The 15,746-nt window shown below is 35.8% G+C and overlaps 1 protein-coding gene across 1 annotated transcript in view; it reads left to right on the forward strand.

Annotated features, from left to right (window-relative positions):
* Nucleotides 1-15,746, forward strand: part of LRP1B (LDL receptor related protein 1B) — a 1,820,879-nt gene that overhangs the window by 1,116,460 nt on the left and 688,673 nt on the right. The window contains exons 19-20 of the mRNA XM_029226108.1: nt 4,308-4,388; nt 5,533-5,694. Coding sequence (XP_029081941.1) covers nt 4,308-4,388; nt 5,533-5,694 — 243 coding nt within the window. The remainder of the gene's footprint in view (nt 1-4,307; nt 4,389-5,532; nt 5,695-15,746) is intronic.

The raw sequence follows: 15,746 nt of genomic DNA on the forward strand, positions 1-15,746 counted from the left end.
TGCTATTGCACACTTAATAGACTAAAGTATAGTGTAAACATACTTTTATATGCATCGGGAAACCAAAAATTCATGTGACTCACTTTATTGAAAATTTGGTTTATTTGAGGTTGTCTGAAACCAAACCTGCAATATCTCCTGTATTGAGGTATGCCTGTATTGCCAAATTTCAGAAGTTTCCAAATGCCTGGGGGAATTTTTTTTCCTAATAAAACTTATGATGTTGGCTATATGTTCCAAAGTTTACAGAAAAGAGATTTTAAAATGTAAATTAACCTATTATAGATGCCTAAAGATGTAATGCTATTTTAAAAAATTAGATCTCATCATATCTTACACATTGCATTTAGTTGCTTACTCATTTTAATCATAACTTATGTTGATACTTCATATAAAGTCTCTATTCATGTCTACTGTACATCTTCTAAACATTAAGCACTTATTTATCTAAGGAGGAGACACTTTTTTGACAAAATTCATGTTGATTCTTGAAAGATTAACATAAGTTTTCATTATCTTGTCAAGTTAAAAAAATACTTAGGAATATTGATTAAATTATGCCTTGTGCATTTTTCATTTCTCTTTTGAGTGCTTTCTCTTATATGTCTGAGTATTTGTTGGGTTGCTACATGCATGGCTTTTGATATAGTCTTTTATCTCTGCATATCCGTGATTGCCTCCTTATCACTTCTATCTTTGAATCATATTTAGGCTCTCATCACATGTTTTGGCTTCAAAAAGTTAAACTTATTCTAAAATTCATACCTCAAGAAATGGCTTTGGTAATCATAAAATTTAGTAAAGATTTGTTCAGTTTTAGAATCATTTCCATTGTTGATATTATGCCAGTACCTCAGATGGATATACTCAAAGGTAAATTCACACAAAGAAATTGCTTTTTAAGAAGTAAAGAAGCAGGTAGTCAAGGATGCCATGTCAACCTGATCTGGTATGAAACCACTACTTTCCCTACATGTTATTTATGAAATAATAGCAATTTATATTGTCATTGCATAAGTTACCAATATTAAAAATGTCTATATATGGGCTTCCCTGGTGGCACAGTGGTTGAGAGTCCGCCTGCCGATTCGGGGGACGCGGGTTCGTGCCCTGGTCCGGGAGGATCCCACATGCCGCGGAGCGGCTGGGCCCGTGGGCCATGGCCGCTGGGCCTGAGCGTCCGGAGCCTGTGCTCCGCAGCGGGAGAGGCCACAACAGTGACAGGCCCGCGTACCGCAAAAAAAAAAAAAAAAGAAAAGAAAAACAATGGCTATATCACTTGCAGTCTGTTCACTGAATATCACTGCTGATCATCCTGGCTGACTCTCTTTTCCCAGCTCAGCTACATGATAGGGAGAGTTCTTACAGGCTCCAAAGGTAACTCATTGTTTCACCATTTTAAGAACAAGGGTGAATATTTTAGCCTCCGATTTAAATTTGAAATATTATTTTGGGGATAATATACAAAATAGGTCTTTGACAGGATCACACAAAATGAATTTGCTTGCATTTTACTATTAATTCTAGTTACTAGTGATTTGCCAAAAATATGTATTGATATAGACTTTTAATTTTAAAATGACATGGTTTTTAAGAGAAAATGCAAAAATTCTATAGGACTTATAGCAATGTCATTTAAAATTCTTATTTCCTGAAAATATCTTCACTAGTGTACTTCATTGGTTGAAGTACTAAGAAAATACTCAATAACATAGTTTTCAAGTGGAACCACTACCTGGAGTTACTTTGTAAAGTCCTCTTAAAAAAGAAATGATCCAGACGAGGACTTGAGGGAAAACCTGGGAAGCATGACTGCCAAATAGGCCCAAGTTCCATGAGGACGGCAAAGCCATATGGGGTCCGATGGTAACTACCATTCAAATCTTCTTATAAATGGTGCAGTGGTTCCCTGGGAACCACTTGCCCAGGGAAGACAGCATGATGTGTGAGGTCAGCCTTATCCAACAGTCCAGAGGGCCTGATGATGGAGAGAAGGTGTAGGGAGCAAACTGCCCATGCATGTGTGAGCCCCATGATTTAGCCTTTAAGGCTCTATGGAATGAGTACCTGGGTCAGGACTGTGTTTAAAAACTTGAAAGAAAAACAAAAAAAAAAGGCCTAAAGAAGTGTGACAAAAATGATTGGGTAAATCTTGGTATGATCTGCCCTATAAAAATAAATCAAAAGTTGATAGTATTATAGAATTTAAAGAAAAGATCAAGATTCAAAATGATTGAAATTTTCCAACATTATGAAATAGTGACTGGTACAGACAAAAACTTGTGAACCAAATGCTAAAGAAGTGAAAGTATTTAGGGACTCATTTCTGCTAGACACAAGGAAGTTCTCCTTTACACAATGAAACATTTTATGAGAAATATTTAACCTTTAAGCTGAAAATACATATGGGTAGAGTAAAACTATGGGTAGAGTAAATAACAGGTACTTCATGGATGGTAAATGAAAGTAAGGTAGGAAATCGGTACGAGGTTGTTATAGATGGAGTGATAGATAAAGACCTATTTTCCATTAAGGAAATACATACAACTTTAGGCAAGTCTAACTTTCATGCTCTCAGTTTCTTTAGGGCTGAAATAATTGGATATAATCAATGGTTTTCTTTTTTTTGAGCAAAGAAATATATTGTTATTATTCATATATTTTTCTCCAAATAAAATAGTACTCAAAACTCCAAAATTAAAAATATAGGTAGATAAATAATTGTGTAGATAGGTAAGATGTGAACAGTTTTGGCTGAAGGAGTTTGGGCAGCCCGAGTCCAGCTGCTCCACCCCCTTGGTAGCTCTGAGACAAGCTACAAAATACAACTTGAAAATATTGCTGGTCCCCCTGCCATCAAATATAGGCTGTGATTCTACGTCACTTGTCTTAGAGAGAAAAGCAAGTGTTGCCACAAAATGACTTTGGCTCCACCTATGAGAGGAACAGTAATAAACAATATGGGCCACAGTTCTGTCTCCATGTGTCCTTTTCTTCTGCCTTTATGCCAGTGAAATGATGGAGGATTTTCATTCTTCTTTTTCTATTTTTTTTAACGTCTATTAAATAGGTTGTGTGTGTGAGGATTTATGACTCCATGAATATTGTCTTGGGAGATAAAAGTTCTGATATTGAGCATACCATGTAAACTCTACATGAATTACTTTCACCATATGAAAAACTTTCTCCTGGGAAATATTAGTAAGCTGCTCTGAATTCCTTGGATGAACTGTTTGCAGTTATATTTTCTCTTATTATTACTACCTTTTTTCTTTCTTTATTTCTTGCAGTCAGTCTTGATTATCTGATCTTATTATGACAAAATTGTCTGCTGAATTTACCAGTCCTTTGAATTGGCTAGTGATCTCCTTTTAGAATTGTTTTCTGTGCTAATTCTATGTTTTGCTTTTTAATTTTTGTTGTCATAGTTATCTAAGGGTTAGGAAAGGAGGTCTTTTGATTTAATTAAGTAAAATTTTACTTTGAAGTCCAATTCTTTGCTGTTGTTGATTTTCAGGGGAATTTTTGTGGGTTTTTTTTTTCACATCTTTATTGGAGTATAATTGCTTTACAATGGTGTGTTAGTTTCTGTTTTATAACAAAGTGAATCAGTTATACATATACATATGTTCCCAAATCTCTTCCCTCTTGCGTCTCCTTCCCTCCCACCCTCCCTATCCCACCCCTCTAGGTGGTCACAAACCACGTAGCTGATCTCCCTGTGCTATGCAGCTGCTTTTTTTTTTTTTTAACTTAGAATTCACACTTTCAAAATCTATAACTGTTTGATACCAGCTAAACTAAATTTAATGAGTTTTTTGTTTGTGTTTGTTTTCTTACTTTCAACTTATTATGTTGACATCACTCAGGCAAAGTTGGATCCAACCTTCCTACTTTGGCTCTCTATGTTCAGAAAAGGCCTTTCCCTTTTAAAGCACACACTTTACTTTGAAGCACACGAATATAGAGCTTCATCCAGCTGTTCTTCACTGGGAGGAGGTTGAGTCCCTTGGTGCAGGGAATTGACATCTATTTTTCTTGCAGTATAATGAATCTCAACAGTCCTTCATCAAGTGATTCTCCTTGGTTTTCAGTCACTGAAATGTACTCATATAAAAGATATTAAACGTATGTGTATCCTAAGTCCTCAAGAAGTTACTGCCACTATATTTGTTTACCTAACATTTCCTCTGTGCCTTTTGTGGAAGAGAAGGTAGAGTTCTGATCATATTAGCAAATGAGAAACAAATTAAGTGAAACACAGTTGATAACACCTTTCCTATTGGATGTTTTTATATCTTTCACAGAATTCCCAACTTGTGAGCCACTAACTCAATTTGCATGCAAAAGTGGAAGATGCATTAGCAGCAAATGGCACTGCGACTCTGGCAAGTACCAAATGTCCACTAGACTGCACTGATTTGATTGGGGGCCTGGCTGGCTGTGCAGCTTCGCCTCTTTCTGAGGTAGTTTGTGAGAGGAGGTTGCGGAGTCAAGCAAAATGGCCAAGACGAGTGGTGAGAGGGCAGCTGGCACGTCAATGGGGATTAGCATTAAGGAAAATGGAGCTCAATATCTGTCCCTTGGGGCTGTGATGGAGATTTGTTTTCAGATATTATGCTGGACATAGCCTAAGTCTACAAACATGAAGTGAAAGCAACAACTGAGGAAACGACCTGGACAATTCAGGCTCCCCAAAGCATTTATGTAAAACGCTCTATAACCTCAGGATGGAGTAGTTTATAAATTATATTGGAATTATCCATGGTCTCAACTTTGTCACTTTTTTTTTATGTACAAATGGTATTTTTTCTTCACTCAATTGTATCATTATGTTAAATTATGCCAAATACAGGTAAATGAATTATACATAAATCGATACCTTCTCAGCCATTGATTTCAATTTAATCTGTTTTCACTTCACATTCCTCTCGCCTCCCTCCTGCAACAGTTGTTAATAAAGAGTATAAGTCATTGCTAATGATAGCGTACAATAATTTCCTGATATAAATACACACTTAAGAGCCAGTGGAGGAAGGGTACACAGTGAGCCCTCTTGTGGGAGAATGGAGAAAAAGGATCTGAATTAAAAATACAGTTATAAACTCTGGGGTACAAAGGTTCTAGGTCTAAATAGTAATTTTCCAGCAATAATTATATCACAAGCTGTATCATTTCATAAAATTCCTACAGTCACCATTGTCTTCCCACTTCATAATTATTTCATGTTGCATAGATTTATTTAGTCAGTGGTTAGTCATTTCTGGGTGAAATGGAAGTTAAGCTTCAAAATCTAAAGTCAAGGATTTTTCCCCCTTAGTTTAGTAGTTGGTATTCAATCAGAAATAAACAATATAAAAATGAAAATAATTCTCCCACTGCTCATGGGGAATGTTGATCATTGATTTATCATTCCTTTTTTTAATAACAAAAGAAAGCTCTCAATACCAAAAAGAAATGTTAAGTATTTCATAAGGAAAAGTTTCTCCATGGACCAGTTTTCACCACCTGGCTGTTGTTGCTTCTTTCCAGATGATGACTGTGGGGACGGGAGTGATGAGGTTGGCTGTGTTCAGTCCTGCTTTGATAATCAGTTCAGATGTTCCAGTGGCAGATGTATCCCAGGCCATTGGGCCTGTGATGGTGACAATGACTGCGGAGACTTCAGTGATGAAATCAATTGTACCAGAGAAGGTTAGTAATTTTGTTAATCTGCAGAATCTCATTTTAAAGTGATATATAATATTTGGAGTATTTTAGAGTGAATATCATAGAAAAATAAATTGTTCATCAGATTAAAAAAAGTATGTGGAACTATATAAAATAATTTGCTGATCTCTTTACTTTTACTTTTTCTTTTCTCTGGTTTCTCAACCATAATTCCTCCTTATACTTTGATACCTTCTTCTTTGGTCTTCACTTCCTATTTCATTAGATGCTTTACTTTCATTTGATCCTTTACTTACTACTCTTTTAATCCCCTACAACTTCTAAATTTCCAAACCCCCAAACCCATCCCCAAAGGAAAAAATAAAAAGAATAAGAAAGGCATAATTTTCCTTTTATTTTTACACTATATTTGTTTCCCGAAGGCTGGAAATCATCCCCTATTAAACGGTGATGTATTCCAACTAATTGACCTTCTGGAATGCAAGCTAAAAGAGGAAGGAGATCATGACCATGTTTCCCAGCATATCCATGGGCAGCCTGACCCTGTTGTTTGCATGGGTAGCTCTGCAAAATTTGATCAGCCACAGGACGTGTTAATAAATTAGAAATCATGTTGGAAATATCACAGAAAAAGCATTAGCCTGTCAAAAATTCATAACAACAATAACATTAACTAGAACTTTCTTTCTGCCTAAGAAATTGAAATAATTTATTATCCATTCTTTCATTTATTCCAAAAATACTTATTGAGAACTTTTCATGTGCCAGGCACTGTGCTTGGACCAAAGGATAGATTAAAGAATGAAAAAACATATTCCCTGTTTAGTTTTTAAAATCTAGCATGCAAACAGACAAACAACAAAGTGAATTATTTTATGTGGTGACGGGGCAGAGCATACCACATACTATGTGATCATAAGAAAGAAATCATTTTCCAAGTGTTTTCTAAGGAGATATATTTGTCTTCTGCAAATATTTGACAACCTATAAAACAGAATATTTCTAAAGTATTTTCTCTGACATGAATTCCTTTTGTCTTTCTTTTGTTTCTCTTTCTTTCTTCATTTCTCTCTCTTTCTCTCTCTCTCTCTGTCTTCATTTCTCTTCATTTCTCTCAATTGTAACTACTGGAAACAGTGGCAATTAGAGATTATCTACATAATACTAGGTTCTTAAAGGAATAAATCTAGCTTTTTTTGTGAACTCCCTAAGTGATTTATTAAAAGAGATATTGTCTGATTTTGATTTTACCTGTGTGACCTGGGTTATAAGACTCGAGGCATGATCCAAATATGGCTAGTCACCTATGAGCCATGAAGTGATAAAACACATGGTCCTCATGGTGATCATGGCATGAGTCATGTCTTTCCTGACAGTGGACATAACAGAAGCTATAGTAAAAACAGAAAATGACTAAGAAAATTTTTGGAACAGTATCTTATAAAATTCAACATGAAGATATTTTAATTTAATTTTGCTTCAAAATCGAGAGGAATATAAATCCCTCTCTCTCTCTCTTTCCCCCTCTCCCTTTATCTCTATCTCATTCTTGTGTCCTTTCCTCTCTCAATTTAGTTGGTCCACTAGTATATATGAACTAGAACTTTTTGCCTATCACTAATCTGGAGTGGAAAAAGGAAAGGTATATAAAAAGATATTTTTCCTCTTTTTCTTTGTATATTTGAAACATTCATTTGGGGTGTGGTTGACATTTCATTACTAACTTAGACTGAATATATACTATTGGTACATTTTCCCCCATCTAACAGATGGCTTTTTACGCTCCTCATGAGGTGTACATCTGTGGCGTGCTGACACTGACCCATAATATGCTGTGAAAGATAAATTGCCCCGGGGTTAATTTGCTTTCATCTCACAAGTGAGATCCCATCCCTCTGTTCTATGTGCATGTATCTCTAAGTTAAACTGATCATTGCACGTTAAGAAGTTTTGGGGAGATTGCTTTAGCCTTATGAGTATCCAAAGTGAGTGGCCCATCCCCTTAGAGACTCTCTAGAGAGTTATTTGGGTTTGGATTATAGAATCAATGGCTAAGGTTAATGACGTTTATCTTGAGGGCATCTCAATTTCACTAATATATTACTGTAAAGGATATACTGTCAGTGTGAATGCCATGCGTTTCTTATATGATTACGATAATATGCTAAGGAAATGATCCAGGTAACCCACATGATTCTTGGACATGTTTCAAGGAAAGAATGAGAAGAACTTCCTGAACTAATTTATATTTAACTGATTATAAGTTGTACTAGGATTCCCTGATCAAATATTTTACTTGGTGAATACAAGATGCAGGAATTGAGGACAGGTATCATTCTGGGATGATTTCGGTGTGTAAGACAATCCATAGTATTTCAAAGGGCATTGAAATATTTTTATCCATCATTATATCATGTATGCTGATATGGGAGTTGTAAAATAACCATGACACATAGAATTGTTAACACTGATCAGGAAGGCCATTTTGCACTTGTAGGATTTGTGAGGATATTGCCAAGGTAAAGTAGAAATTTGATTCAATTAGTCATATAATTCAGTCCGAGAACCTGCTGCAGAAGAAAGAGCAGGGGATTCCATCTTGAGTTTCAGGAATGGCTGTCAAAACTGATCAAATCCACCATATAATTGCTCAGCACTTTACTTTACACTGCCTGGGTAAGCAGAGCATATGGTGCAGTTTCTCTCAACTCAAAAGGGCAGAAAATACTCTTGAATTGATTTTCAATAGTAAAGGAGAAGGAGATACCAAGAATAACATTCCATATATAATCTCTATTTCAGAAAATTCCTGAGCTTAAGTTCAATTCATATTCTTTCTGATACCACTTTCACGAAAAGAATTTCTATGGTGATCATGTTTTCATCAGCAATATGATTAATATATGGGAAAACTGTTAATGACTAGTCCCCTCCTAGATTAATGTACACTCATCTCTTTCTTCCTTCATATTGTGCTGCTCTTTCTCTCACTTCTAAACTCCTTTACTAGGCAAAGAAGACACAATATCTTTACAAGTCACTATGCAAGTGTGCACGTGCGTGTGCACGCACGTGCACACACACACAGAGTCTATGAGCTAAAGTGGAATAGAAAGACCATCCGTGGCACATGATTCCTTCCTTTGTTTCAATGCCTGTTATCATTAATTTAGCGCTTTTTAGTTCTGAATCCTTTGGTTGGTACATATATTTATAGTTACCCTTTTGTAGCTACTGGATAAATAGTTTTTCCAAGTGGAAAAACAGTGAGGCTGGACTGTCAAAGAATTTGGTATGAGGGAACTTCCTCTAGAGCCTCAGTCCTGGCCATTTATTAAATATTGAAAGGTTTTGTAAAAAGATGGTTTTACCTGTAAGAACATCAAGAATAAAGTTAAAATGAGACTTCAGTCATTTCTTACAAGTCTTTACCTCCCTGGCTGTAATATTTTTAAAAAGAGAGCATGAGACAGAGATGCTGGACATATGTCACATCTGTAAAACACCAAATATATAGAATTAATCTTATCCCATTGTTGATAGTTTAGTTCATTTGAGTTATGTAAACTTTCATTCTCATACTCTTTTTGGGAATTTTGTCTCAAGCATATTTCACACAAGGAATAAGGCATTTCTATAATAAACATATGAAAATTGTGCAGTATCTTTAGACAGCTGTTCTTCCAGGTCAATTTCCATTTAGAAATTGTTGTAAAAAATTATAACAAATAATTTCAACGTGCACTTGATGGAGAAGAGAACAGGTTTTCTCTAGAATAGATTTTGCCTAAATTTTATAATTTCTTCTAAATGCAACAATATCCCTCAAATATTTGGATTTTTCTTTGAGAAAGCCCCTGACACTATTTTATGATTACTGTTCTCTAATGTCTTCTGTTTGGCTAAAAAGGGAGTATTTACTAGCTGCTGCATTAAATGAATGATCTGGGTGATGCTGGAATGTGTGATCTCTTATTTACGTCACAAATACAAATTAAATGCAAATTTGAGATTTAGTATGTATTGACCTTCAATTTTGATTTATTATAAATAATCTTTAACAAGTTCCCATATCCATTAGGCAGTCAAATGTATACCATTATTAATGTACGTGCTCATACATGCTTATGTTCTTTTGCTTTAACTGCTTTTGTTTCTGCTTTGGAAACTTCCATTTCTTTTGGGCTTCATCTGCATTCATTCATGCATGCATTTATTCATTTGCCTCTCTACATCCTTGTTCCCAGGTTAAGAAGGGAACTGGAGTAATTCTATTTTATCTTTGTAGTTTCATAGTCAAGTACAATATTTGATATATAATGAGTATTCAATAAAAAATTATTGAGTGTAAGAGTCTATTTCTTGACCACAAAAGTTATTTATATTTTAGAATCAACACTTAATTGTTTTGTCTTATACATCTAGTAACTTCTGTTTCCTCATCCTGGAGTTTATTTCCATGATGACATACAAGGCTAGGTGTATGGATCTAATCATTTACTTTTCCTCAATACAGCATAGCCACTTTCATTTATCCAATAATATTGGTAATTTCAGCCTAGGATTCAATAAAATATAATAGATAGGAAATCGCCTTTATCTTTTATTATTGTTTACTTCTTTTTTTATGTCCTCTATGTCAAATAGATAGAAAGTTTCAGAAAGATAAGTTTACATCTTTTTTTTTTTTCACATCTTTATTGGAGTATAACTGCTTTACAATCGTGTGTTAGTTCCTGCTTTATAACAAAGTGAATCAGTTATACATATACATATGTTCCCATATCTCTTCCCTCTTGCGTCTCCCTCCCTCCCACCCTCCCTTTCCCACCCCTCTAGGTGGTCATAAAGCACCCGAGCTGATCTCCCTGTGCTATGCAGCTGCTTCCCAATAGCTATCTATTTTACGTTTGGTAGTGTATATATGTCCATGCCACTCTCTCACTTTGTCACAGCTTACTCTTCCCCCTCCCCATATCCTCAAGTCCATTCTCTAGTAGATCTATATCTTTATTCCTGTCATACCCCTAGGTTCTTCATAACATTTTTTTTCTTAAATTGTATATATATATGTGTTAGCATATGGTACTTTTCTTTCTCTTTCTGACTTACTTCACTCTATATGACAGACTCTAGGTCCATCCACCTCATTACAAATAGCTCAATTTCGTTTCTTTTTATGGCTGAGTAATATTCCATTGTATATATGTGCCACATCTTCTTTACCCATTCATCTGTTGATGGACACTTAGGTTGTTTCCATCTCCTGGCTATTGTAAATAGAGCTGCAATGAACATTTTGGTACATGACTCCTTTTGAATTATGGTTTTCTCAGGGTATATGCCCAGTAGTGGGATTGCTGGGTCATATGGTAGTTCTATTTGTAGTTTTTTAAGGAACCCCCATATTGTTCTCCATAGTGGCTGTACCAATTCACATTCCTACCAGCAATGCAAGAGTGTACCCTTTTCTACACACCCTCTCCAGCATTTATTGTTTCTAGATTTTTTGATGATGGCCATTCTGACTGGTGTGAGATGATATCTCATTGTCGTTTCGATTTGCATTTCTCTAATGATTAATGATGTTGAGCACTCTTTCATGTGTTTCTTGGTAGTCTGTATATCTTCTTTGGAGAAATGTCTATTTAGGTCTTCTGCCCATTTTTGGATTCGGTTGTTTGTTTTTTTGTTATTGAGCTGCATGAGCTGCTTGTAAATTTTGGAGATTAATCCTTTGTCAGTTGCTTCATTTGCAAATATTTTCTCCCATTCTGAGGGTTGTCTTTTGGTCTTGTTTGGTCTCCTTTGCTGTGCAAAAGCTTTGAAGTTTCATTAGGTCCCATTTGTTTTTTTTTGTTTTTATTTCCATTTCGCTAGGAGGTGGGTCAGAAATGATCTTGCTGTGATTTATGCCATAGAGTGTTCTGCCTATGCTTTCCTCTAAGAGTTTGATAGTTTCTGGCCTTACATTTAGGTCTTTAATCCATTTTGAGCTTATTTTTATGTATGGTGTTCGGGAGTGATCTAGTCTCATACTTTTACATGTACCTGTCCAGTTTTCCCAGCACCACTTATTGAAGAGTCTGTCCTTTCTCCAGTGTACACTCCTGCCTCCTTTATCAAAGATAAGGTGACCATCTGTGCATGGGTTTATCTCTGGGCTTTCTATCCTGTTGCATTGATCTATTTTTCTGTTTTTGTCCAGTACCATACTGTCTTGATTACTGTAGCTTTGTAGTATAGTCTGAAGTCAGGGAGCCTGATTCCTCCAGCTCCGTTTTTCGTTCTCAAGATTGCTTTGGCTATTCGGGGTCTTTTGTGTTTCCATACAAATTGTGAAATTTTTTGTTCTAGTTCTGGGAAAAATGCCAGTGGTAGTTTGAAAGGGATTGCATTGAATCTGTAGATTGCTTTGGATACTAGAGTCATTTTCACAATGTTGATTCTTCCAATCCAGGAACATGGTATATCTCTCCATCTATTTGTATCGTCTTTAATTTCTTTCATCAGTGTCTTATAATTTTCTGCATACAGGTCTTTAGTCTCCTTAGGTAGGTTTATTCCTAGATATTTTATCCTTTTTGTTGCAGTGGTAAATGGGAGTGTTTTCTTGATTTCACTTTCAGATTTTTCATCATTAGTGTATAGGAATGCCAGAGATTTCTGTGCGTTAATTTTGTATCCTGCTACTTTACCAAATTCATTGATAAGCTCTAGTAGTTTTCTGGTAGCATCTTTAGGATTCTCTATGTACAGTATCATGTCATCTGCAAACAGTGACAGCTTTACTTCTTCTTTTCCAATTTGGATTCCTTTTATTTCCTTTGCTTCTCTGATTGCTGTGGCTAAAACTTCCAAAACCATGTTGAAAAAGAGTGGTGAGAGTGGGCAACCTTGTCTTGTTCCTGATCTTAGTGGAAATGCTTTCAGTTTTTCACCATTGAGGACGATGTTGGCTGTGGGTTTGTCATATATGGCCTTTATTATGTTGAGGAAATTTCCCTCTATGCCTACTTTCTGGAGGGTTTTTGTCATAAATGGGTGTTGAATTTTGTTGAAAGCTTTTTCTGCATCTACTGAGATGACCATGTGGTTTTTCTCCTTCAATTTGTTAACATGGTGTATCACATTGATTGATTTGTGTATATTGAAGGATCCTTGCATTCCTGGAATAAACTCCACTTGATCATGGTGTATGATCCTTTTAATGTGCTGTTGAATTCTGTTTGCTAGTATTTTGTTGAGGATTTTTGCATCTATGTTCATCAGTGATATTGGCCTGTAGGTTTCTTTCTTTGTGACATCGTTGTCTGGTTTTGGTGTCAGGGTGATGGTGGCCTCATAGAATGAGTTTGGGAGTGTTCCTCTCTCTGCTATATTTTGGAAGAGTTTGAGAAGGATAGGTATTAGCTTTTCTCTTAATGTTTGGTAGAATTCGCCAGTGAAGCCATCTGGTCCTGGGCTTTTGTTTGTTGGAAGATTTTTAATCAGTTTCAATATCAGTGCTTGTGATTGGTCTGTTCATATTTTCTATTTCTTCCTGATTCAGTCTTGGCAGGTTGTGCATTTCTAAGAATTTGTCCATTTCTTCCAGGTTGTCCATTTTATTGGCATAGACTTGCTTGTAGTAATCTCTCATGATCTTTTGTATTTCTGCAGTGTCAGTTGTTACTTCTCCTTTTTCATTTCTAATTCTATTGATTTGAGTCTTCTCCCTTTTTTTCTTGATGAGTCTGGCTAATGGTTTATCAATTTTGTTTATTTTCTCAAAGAACCAGCTTTTAGTTTTATTGATCTTTGCTATCATTTCCTTCATTTCTTTTTCATTTCTTTCTGATCTGATCTTTATGATTTTTTTCCTTCTGCTAACTTTGGAGGTTTTTTGTTCTTCTTTCTCTAATTGCTTTAGGTGCAAGGTTAGGTTGTTTATTCGAGATGTTTCCTGTTTCTTAAGGTAGGATTTTATTGCTATAAACTTTCCTCTTAGAACTGCTTTTGCTGCATCCCATAGGTTTTGGGTCATCGTGTCTCCATTGTCATTTGTTTCTAGGTATTTTTTGATTTCCTCTTTGATTTCTTCAGTGATCACTTCGTTATTATGTAGTGTATTGTTTAGCCTCCATGTGTTTGTATTTTTTACAGATCTTTTCTTGTAATTGATATCTAGTCTCATAGCGTTGTGGTCGGAAAAGATACTTGATACAATTTCAATTTTCTTAAATTTACCAAGGCTTGATTTGTGACCCAAGATATGATCTATCCTGGAGAATGTTCCATGGGCACTTGAGAAAAATGGGTATTCTGTTGCTTTTGGATGGAATGTCCTCTAAATATCAATTAAGTCCATCTTGTTTAATGTATCATTTAAAGCTTGTGTTTCCTTATTTATTTTTATTTTGGATGATCTGTCCATTGGTGAAAGTGGGATGATAAAGTCCCCTACTATGAATGTGTTACTGTCAATTTCCCCTTTTATGGCTGTTAGTATTTGCCTTATGTATTGAGGTGCTCCTCTGTTGGGGTCATAAATATTTACAATTGTTATATCTTCTTCTTGAATCGATCCCTTGATCATTATGTAGTGTTCTTCTTTGTCTCTTCTAATAGTCTTTATTTTAAAGTCTATTTTGTCTGATATGAGAATTGCTACTCCAGCTTTCTTTTGGTTTCCATTTGCACAGAATATCTTTTTCCATCCCCTTACTTTCAGTCTGTATGTGTCTTTAGGTCTGAAGTGGGTCTCTTGTAGACAGCATATATGTGGGTCTTGTTTTTGTATCCATTCAGCCAGTCTGTGTCTTTTGGTGGGAGCATTTAATCCATTTACATTTAAGGTAATTATCAATATGTATGTACCTGTTCCCATTTTCTTAATTGTTTTCTTATTATAGGTCTTTTCCTTCTCTTGTGTTTCTTGCCTAGAGAAGATCCTTTAGCATTTGTTGTAAAGCTGGTTTGGTGGTGTTGAACTTTCTCAGCTTTTGCTTTTCTTTAAAGGTTTTAATTTCTCCATCAAATCTGAATGAGATCCTTGCTGGGTAGAGTAATCTTGGTTGTAGGTTTTTCTCCTTCATCACTTTAAGTATGTCCTGCCAGTCCCTTCTGGCTTGCAGAGTTTCTGCTGAAAGATCAGCTGTTAACCTTATGGGGATTCCCTTTTGTGTTATTTGTTGTTTTTCCCTTGCTGCTTTTAATATGTTTTCTTTGTTTTTAATTTTTGACAGTTTGATTAATATGTGTCTTGGTGTCTTTCTCCTTGGATGTATCCTGTATGGGACTCTCTGTGCTTCCTGGACTTGATTAACTATTTCCTTTCCCTTATTCGGGACGTTTTCAACTATAATCTCTTCAAATATTTTCTCAGTCCCTTTCTTTTTCTCTTCTTCTTCTGGAACCCCTATAATTCGAATGTTGGTGCATTTAATGTTGTCTCAGAGGTCTCTGAGACTGTCCTCAGTTCTTTTCTTTTTTCTTTATTCTGTTCTGCAGTAGTTATTTCCACTTTTTTATCTTCCAGGTCAGTTTTCCGTTCCTCTGCCTCAGTTATTCTGCTATTGATCCCTTCTAGAGTATTTTTAATTTTATTTATTGTGCTGTTCATCGTTGCTTGTTTCATATTTAGTTCTTCTAGGTCCTTGTTCAATGTTTCTTGCATTTTCTCTATTCTATTTCCAAGATTTTGGATCATCTTTACTATCAATATTCTGAATTCTTTTTCAGGTAAACTGCCTATTTCCTCTTCATTTGTTAGGTCTGGTGGGTTTTTATCTTGCTCCTTCATCTGCTGTGTGTTTTTCTGTCTTCTCATTTTGCTTATCTTACTGTGTTTGGTGTCTCCTTTTTGCAGGCTGCAGGTTCATAGTTCCCGTTGTTTTTGGTGTCTGTCCCCCGTGGCTAAAATTGGTTCAGTGGGTTGTGTAGGCTTCCTGGTGGAGGGGACTAGTGCCTGTGTTCTGGTGGATGAGGCTGGATCTTGTCTCTCTGGTGGGCAGGTCCCTGTCTGGTGGTGTGTTTTGGGGTGTCTGTGGACTTTTTTTGATTTTAGGCAGCCTCTCTGCTAATGGGTGGGGTTG

Source organism: Monodon monoceros, unplaced genomic scaffold (genome assembly GCF_005190385.1).
Source record: "Monodon monoceros isolate NGI ecotype Baffin Bay Population unplaced genomic scaffold, NGI_Narwhal_1 Super_Scaffold_16, whole genome shotgun sequence".
NCBI lineage: Eukaryota > Metazoa > Chordata > Mammalia > Artiodactyla > Monodontidae > Monodon > Monodon monoceros.